Source organism: Nannospalax galili, unplaced genomic scaffold (assembly GCF_000622305.1).
Source record: "Nannospalax galili isolate Female #2095 unplaced genomic scaffold, S.galili_v1.0 scaffold100, whole genome shotgun sequence".
Taxonomy (NCBI): Eukaryota; Metazoa; Chordata; class Mammalia; order Rodentia; family Spalacidae; genus Nannospalax; species Nannospalax galili.
In genome coordinates, this window is record NW_008352891.1 from 4,959,735 (window position 1) to 4,968,299 (window position 8,565).

Genomic DNA, 8,565 nt, shown 5'->3' on the forward strand with positions numbered 1-8,565 from the left:
CCTTTAATGTCAGCACTCAGGAGGCAGAAGCAGGAGGAACTCTGTGAGTTCAAGGCCAGCCTGATCTACATAGTGAGTTCCAGGACATCTGGGACTACAGGGAGACCCTGTCTCAAAAAGACCAAAAAATAAAAATAAAAATAAATTTTATTTGTACGAGTGTTTTGCCTATGTGCATCTAAGTACATGACGTGTGTGCGAAGCCCATGGAGGTCAGAAGAGACCATCGGTTCTTGAACTGGAATTAAGGACAGTTGCTAGCTGCCATGTAGGTGCTGGGAACTGAACCCAGGTCCTCTGCAAAAGAAGCCAGTGCTCTTAACCACTGAACCATCTCTCCAGTCCCATTTTTTATATTTTTTAAGGTACAGAAAACTTCTGTGTAAGTTCAACAACCTAAGTAACAATCCAGGGAGAAGGAGATGATGGGCAGGATTGGTGTCTTGGTGAGGAAGGCCCTGGCTAGTTCACAGGCATCTCAGTATGCCAGGCAGAGGCAAATACAGAAGATAGACAGGGATCTGAAAGGTAAAAAGAAAAAGGTATCAGAGGAGTCTGTGGGACAAGAACAAGTTTGTGACATCTGGTCATAGTCTTTGGTGAACACTTAATTGAGTACCCTCTCTGTTATTTATTCAATGAATAGTTGAATTTTCTCTGCTCTTAGTGCAGCATACACAGCAAGATGGGTAAGGTATGGATTCTCAAGGGCTAACTTTACAGAGGAATCTACAGATAAAAACGCAGAAGTGTCAAAGAGCAAGGTCATTTCAAATAACATGTTCAAGGAACACGGCAGAGCACACAGACATTACAGAGGCTACTGGGGTGAGGGCGCTACTTTGGGTCCCAGAAGGCATCTCAAGGGAGTGCTGTTACAGCTGGGATCTGAATGGTACCAAGTAGTCATGGAAAGACTGGGGTTGGAGAATTCTCAACAGAGAGAACAGTGAGTACAACACCCCTGAGGCAAGAATAACAGGCAAACCAAAGAGAATGCCCTAAGACGAGGTCAGTGAGATAGGCTGAAGCGTCTGCACAGGACTCCCAGCAATCAGAACGTCAGTGCCCTGAGTTTTGTGCAGTGACACCACCTGATCCACTATGTATTGCTATTACTATTAATGGTACTGGGGATTGAACCCAGGGCCTTGGCATGTACTTTTCTAAAACATTTTGTTTTTATTTTATGTGTATGAGTGTATTGCCTGTGTGCGTGTAACTGCACTCCTGTCCTGCAATGCCAGCGGTCAGAAGGTGGCATTGGATCCTCTGGAACTGGAATTTTGGTGGTTGTTAGCCACCATGTGGGTGCTGATTGAACCCGGTCCTCCGCAAGAGCAGTCAGTGCTCTTAACCTCTGAGTCATCTTTTCAACCCTAGCATGCACTTTTTTTTTTTTTTTTTTTTTTTTTTGAGACAGGGTCTCACTAAGTAGTACTAGCTTCCCTGGAATTCTGTATGTAGACCCTATTCTGACTTTGAACTCACAGAGATCAGCCTGCCCCAGCCTCCTGAGTGCCAGGATCAAAAGCATGTGCCACCACATCCAGCTCTAATGTGATGTTTTTCAAGATTGCTGTGAAGAAGTAAATACCTACAGCCTGGCCAGCAGGCTGTAGTGGAGCCAGGCAGCACGGGATTATGGCTTGGACCAGAAGGTGACAGTGGTGAGGCAGGAACCTAGATCTGCTTTGGTGAACCCATTTAATGAACTGATGGCCAGGGATGAGGAGCGATCAAGGGCTAAGTTGGAGACTCTCCTACAGTCCTCTTGTAGTTCTTCATGAAGAGAAGTCAACAACTGTACCCTGTGGGCTTCACAATGACAGCATAGAAAACCTGCCTTGGCCTCCATGAGAACAGCCTTGCTGTCTGGTGCTAACCTTTGGCAATGCTGAATGGGCTGTTTCTGAAGCCCAAACCAGGCAGTTATTCCTAACATCATTTGGTTCCCAATCTTACCAGAGTCTGAGGGTGCCTTGATCTTGGACTTACTTGCTTTCAGAAGTGTGAGAAATTTCTGTTCTTTATAAGCCACCCAATCTAGGGTATTTTGTTACAGCAGCCAGAGTGATCAATTGGTTCATTTTATCAACAAATATTTACTGGAAGTGTCCTGTTTATCAGTGCTGGGTAAGGTAAGGGACATACAAATGCACAAGGCCAATCCTGTCACTGATTGTAGATGGGGGGGAGCAGACAAGTACACTATAATTGGTGAAGCTAAATACCATAGCTTTGCCTTAAAATATCCAAAATAATCCAAGGATGAGGGAGTGGTCCCTTCTCCTACCTGTTTATTACTTTAGGTCATTGTAACTGTAATGTATAAATTAAATGATGTATTAGAGTTGATGTGTCACTCAGCTTCAACAATCCACCCAGGCTAAGGGGTACTGTGTTCCAATTTCAAAAGGACCTTCAGTTGACTATACCATTAGCCTACACTGTGCCTTGATTTCATCTAGCTACATCAAGAATTCTTTGGTGCTCCCATAAGGATCAACTGTCTCCAAATAGAACTGAAGAAGTTAAGCTTCAAGCAGTTCAAAGGTGTTCAACTGGGCTCTTCAACTGAAGCAAGAGGTGGTCCGGGGCGGGGGGGGCGGGGGGAGACAAAGGACTGACTATGCAGCACCATGTTAAGAAGCAGGGAGTCCAGTGCACATTCCAACATTACTCTGTTGGGGAAGAAGCACAGAAAATTGCAGGTCTGCCTTGCCCTGAAAGAAAAAGCAGCTATGAAAGTGTGAGCCCTCTCAGAGTCAACCAGGACTAGTGAGCCCCAGTCCTACACCCCACACCCCTGCCTGAGATATATACAGAAGAAGATGGGGGCCTAGAGTTCCCACCTCTTCTACCAGAAAATTCTCAGCAGGAGCCAGAGGGATTGGTGTTTTCAGGGGTCTTTAAAGAAAACATTAATCGATCTCTTTCTCTCTCCAGGATTCTCTTTCCCTGGAAGGATGTGTTTCAAGGAAAGAAGACGCAGAGAAAACACTGGAGAGGGTCTTCTGTAGCAGTCAACGCCTTTTGGAAAAAGCCCTAGAGTTCATTACTAAAAAAAGCAACAGAATTCACACGTCCTCAGATCTAGACAACAGAAGCAGTTGTGAAAACTTTCTGAAAATGATACATGAAGATCTCTTATTACTATAGGGCACTTGTCTCAATTCCAGGTTCAAACCCGCTTCCCCATTTCATGCGCCTATTTTTTTTTTTTTAAGTTTCCCCCTCTCCTATTTCCTTCATTTGTAAATGTCAAGTGTGGGAGAAAAATAGCATTATTAACATACCACTTTTGTGGGTTTGAGACAGAATCTTGCTATGGGTGATCTCCAGCTTCTTCAGTCTCAAGTGTTAGGACAGCAGGCATGTCCTGCCATGTCTACTGTGTTAATTAAAAAGAAAAATTATGTGTATGAATGTTTTGCCGTATGTATGTAAGGGCACCCATGCGCGAAATGCCTACGGAGACCTGAAGAGGGCGCTGAATCTTCTGGAACTGGAGTTTTGGAACGTAGCCACTATGTAGGTGCTGGGAACGGGTCCTCCGCAAGAGCAGACTGCTCTTAACTCCTGAGCCATCCCTCAGCTCCCAACATGCTAGTTTCTAAGAGGATGTTTCTTCTCTTCTTTTTTTCTGTCTTTTGAGACAAGGTCTCATATAGCCAAGGCTGGCCTAAAACTTGCTATGTAATGAGAGTATGATCTTGAACTTCTGATCTTCCTGATTCCTCCTATCCAGTTACCGGATTAGAGGTGTGCACCGGGTTTTTGGGGCACTGGGATTCGGTTGAATTCAGTGCTTCTGGCACGCTAAGGTGCTCCACCACCTGAGCTCCATTTCTAGCCCCAAGGGCATAAAGAGATCTAAAGACTTGGACAAAAGTACACTTTTGGGTCAGCAAAATGGTTCAGTGGGCAAAGGCGCTTTCCGACAAGCCTCTGTACCAGAGTTCTATCTCCTGGAGAGAACTTCCACAAACTGTCGTCCTCTGACTGCCACAAGCACACACACACACACTAGGTAAATAAATAAAATGTAATTTAAAAATACTTTTCCTCCGAATCTATCTTAGCTGAGGCATCTTTTCGCTGACCCAGCCCCGCTCCCAACCAGGACCGGGATAGCTCAGCAGGTCCAGAACCGGTTCAGAACCTGAGAGATAATCCCGACCTGTGATTTCACCTTTTTCCATCCAGTCGCTTCTGGATTCCCCGCGACTGCGCATTCCGGCGCCCGGAAGTGCGTCATCATCCCTCGCCATCAACAGCGGGCCCTGGAAGCGTGTCGGGCAGCGCTCAGGACTCGGATGTGGGAATTCCCCGGGCCTGTGCGGAGCCGCCATGCAGGTCTCCAGCCTTAACGAGGTGAAGATCTACAGGGCCAGTCGGGACTGTGAGCCAGGTCTGTGCGGAGCCGCCATGCAGGTCTCCAGCCTTAACGAGGTGAAGATCTACAGCCTGAGCTGCGGCAAGTCGCTCCCCGAGGTGAGTCCGCAGGCCCCCAGCTCCGGGCAGCCGCCCCTGTGTGCCCTGGCCTCGGACCAGCCCTGGACCCGACCCGGACTGACGAGGCCCCGGGCCGAGGGGGACACCGCCGTCACTGTCCCCAGGCTGGACCGAGAGACCGTCGGGACCCTGAACCTTGCAGGAACTTATGTGACGTTCTCTAATATTGAGGACACGCCTCTTTGGGCTTGTGTGAATGTTCACAGTCGCCGCCACGCTGTGGAAAACGTGGGCAGATTGGTTGGCAGATACCGCTTCTCCATTTTAATGCCCCCTGCATCTTAATACTGCTTATTCAACTCCTTGCGGAATTCCTTATGACAGCTTGTAGGGATACTGCAGTGGACAAGAGACGTGCAGACTGTGCGTGCAGATTTTATGGGGTAGAGGACAGTACTTTCCAACCTTGCTGAACTTGATCCCGTGGCTTTAGCACACCGCAGTTGGATGGAGCTTGAACCAATAGGTGGGAAATCTCAAAGATGACTTCGGATCACCTTTCTGAAGCCACGTTTTGTTTCCTGTGATAAGCCAGCCTCAGTCCAAGCATTTCTGGGGAAAGACAACTTTGTAGAAGCTCATTTCTTAAGACTCTGCTCTTCTTAGAAAGTGGTTTGGATGGGCTAGAGAGATGGCTCAGCAGGTAGGAGGGTTTGCTGCTCTTGCAGAGGACCTAGGTTCAGTTCCCTGCACCCACATGGCAGCTAACTGTCCATAACTCCAGTTCCAACGGATCTGATCTCTTATGGCCTCCAGAGGCACTGCACCCGTGTGATGCACATACATGCAGGCAAAACACTCCCAAAATACAAGTAAATAAAAAATATATATTTTAAAGTGGAACTGGAGAGACGACTGTGGTTAAGAGCACTGGCTGCTCTTGCAGGACCCAGTTTTGGTTCCCATCACCCACAAGATGGCTAACTTGCCATAATTTCAGTTACAGAGGATCTGATGCCCACTTCTGGCCTCTGTGGGCATTGCACAACACAGGTGCACTTACATGCATGTAGGCAAAACGCTCATACATATAAAATAAAAATAAATCAGTGATTCTTTTTTCCATAAAGAAAAGAAAGTAGTTTTGAAACATGCCACTTGAGGGCTTGAGAGATGACTCAGTGGGTAGTCACATGCCACCAAGTGTGGTGACATGAGTTGGTTCCTGGGACCCACATGGTGGAAGTAGAGAACTGACTTTTGCATGTTGCTTCCTGACTACATGAATCCATCCACACACATACAAAATAATAAATGTAATTAAAAACATGCCACTTGATAGCATGCTGTGGTTGGGCTGAGTCTGGTTCTAGGAAAGCAGAGTAACTATAGCGCTTCTCTCATGTGCTCCCTTCCCCCACAAAGTTTGAAGCCAGTGAGTAGATTCTTCCTTTCTTCCCCAAATTCAGGTTTAAACAGTCCCTTGTTTTCCAGTTGCTCTTCTGTAGCCCAACTTTCCTCAAACTTGGCATGTAGCTGAGACTGACCTTGAATTCCTGATTTTTCTACCTTCATCTCCCAAGTGCTGGGATTACAGGACTATGACAGCAGCCCAGCCCAATTGTTTGTCATATAACATGATTTTTCTCATTTTATTCCTTAATTCTGTTCACTTATGTAGCAGTTACAGTTGTGCAGGCAACTCTGAGTTTTTTCTTTTTCCTGGGATTGAACCCAAGACCTTAGGCATCTTAGACCAGCACTCTACTACAGCTCCAACTAAGGCAACTCTTGTGAGTATTCAGGTACATGGTAAACATAGCAGATAACTATGCTTCCTGTTAGGGGAAAGTGAACAAGTAAGACAGTTTCAGATGAGAAATGGTGCTTTGATGAGTGGCTAGCAAAGAGCTGTCATGAATAAAAGTGTTCAGAGAGTGTTGTAGCTGACTTCAGGGAAGGCCCCCTACTCAAGCTAGCATTGGAGCAGAAACTTTACTGGTGAAACAGAGCTAGTCAGGTAAAGATACAGGAAGAGTTTTCTTTTTCTAATATTTTATGTGTATGAGTGTATTGCCTGCATGTGTGTAAGTACACCCGTGTCGTGCAATGATCTTGAAGGTCAGAAGAGGGCGTCAAATTCACTGGAACTGGAGTTATGGACATTGTTAGCTGCCATGTGGATGCCGGGAATCGAACCCAGGTCCTCTACAAGAGCAGCCAGTGCTCTTAACTACTGAACCATCTCTCCAGCTCCATGGGAAGAGGTTTCAGCGGCGAGAGGACATAAAGTGTTGATAGGACATAAAATGTCGATATCCCCAAATGGGAATGGCTTTGAAATGGGATCAGACAGCAAGAAGTGTGGGTATGGGCCTAGTGGGTGAGGCTGGGGAGGCAAGACTTGCAGCTGCAGCTGAGTAGTTGGGGTTTTGTTTTTAGTGTTATTGGGAGTTGAGTTACTGTTGGGGTCATACTTCGGATGATGCATGGCAAGTTACTCTCTGGGGAGGGTAAGTGTAGAGGGGAGTTAGGTATTCCAGGTGACAGGGTTTGGTGGCTGTCTTAGCAGTTCTATTGCTGTGATGAAAACACTGTCCAAACTAACTTGGGGAGGAAAGGGTTTATTGGCTTATAGCACAGTCCATTATCAAGGAAAGCCAAGGCAGGAACTCGGGGCAGGAGCTGAAGCACACACCATGAAGGAATGCTGTTTACTGATTTGCTCCTCTGGCCTGTGCTCAGCCTGCTTTCTTATACAACACAGGACCACTTGCCCAGGAGTGGCACTGCCCACAGTGGGCTAGGCCCTCCCACATCACTCAACAGTCAAGAAAATACCCCACAGATGATGGCCACAGACCAATCCATTGGAGGAAATTCCTCAGTTGAGGTTCCTTCCACTGAGGTGTGTCAGGTTGACAACTGAAGTGATTCAACTTCAACAGTGGCTTACACAGGAGAGTGGCAGGGGATTCAGAACGTATTTTTGAGATAGAGGTGATGGAACTTGCTGATCAATTAGCTGCTGCTAAAGAGACGTTGAAGTGAAGAAAAGGAAGTAATCGGAAATTCCTCTGTGTTGAGTTAAACATGCATGTGGAGGTGTTGATAGCAGAATGGAGGTCGAGTAGCACATTGGGAAAGTAGGGAGCAAAAACAAAAGTATTATTTGTTTAAAACAAATACATTTTATTTATTTGTGTGCTTGCAAACGTGTGAGGGCAGGCAAGCTACAGAGCTTGTATGGAGGTCAGAGGACAACTTGTAGGAGTTGGTTCTTTCTTTCTACCATGTAGGTCCTGGGGATTGAACTCAAGTTGAAAGGTGCCTTAAGACTTGCTGAGTCATCTCCCCAACCTCCAAAAGTTTTACTTTTGATATTGAAGATTTGAAGTTCTAATCAATAGCACGTGGTAAACAGTTCTGTAATACAAATGTGGAGATCATAGATAGAGTCACTGTGGTCACCTGGAACTAGGTAAGAGTCTGTGTGGGACTGAATAAAACAGAGGACCAGGCTGAGGACTTGAGGAAAAGGAAAACTCAGCCAAGAAAAAATAGGGCTGCAGGGATGTGACAGGGTTACATGGTACCCATCACAACAGCTCACTTTGAACTTGCTGAGTTCAAGTGTGATTGTTTTCCCCTCTCCTCCCTGATCTTTGCTTCATTCGTAGTATTGAGGATTGAATACGAGGCCTCACACATGCTGGAAAACTGCACTGCCACTCTACTACATCCCCAGCCTGAGGTTTTTTGAAAAAAGTGTTTGAGACAGGGTCTTTTGAACCTACTCTGTAGGCCAGGTAGGCTTGAACTTTAAATCCTCCAGCCCCAGTCTCCCAAGCAACTGAGATTACAAGCCATCACGTGCAGTTTTTTTGTTTGTTTGTTTGTTTTTAAAAAAACAGGTTCTTGATGTATAGCCCAGGCTGGCCTGAACTCATGGCAGTCTTCCTGCTTCACCCTTCCAAGTGCTGGAATTACAGGCATGAGCTACCAGGCTTGGTTATTTTTCTTAAAATTAAGCTATTTAGAGTAACACAATGAGGTGGTTATTTCTTTCTTTCTTTCTTTCTTTCTTTCTTTCTTTCTTTCTTTCTT

General features: G+C 46.0%; 1 protein-coding gene across 3 annotated transcripts in view; it reads left to right on the top strand.

Moving 5' to 3' along the window:
- The first annotated feature begins 4,271 nt into the window (after positions 1-4,271).
- Positions 4,272-8,565, top strand: part of Nol10 (nucleolar protein 10) — a 103,772-nt gene continuing 99,478 nt past the window's right edge. For 2 of the 3 annotated variants that reach the window (XM_029554567.1, XM_029554568.1), the window contains exons 1-2: positions 4,300-4,335; positions 4,392-4,497. In XM_029554567.1, coding sequence (XP_029410427.1) covers positions 4,432-4,497 — 66 coding nt within the window. In that variant the 5' untranslated portion in view covers positions 4,300-4,335; positions 4,392-4,431. Of the gene's footprint in view, positions 4,336-4,390; positions 4,498-8,565 lie in introns of all 3 variants that reach the window. The other variant, XM_008850115.3, reaches the window with a different exon arrangement.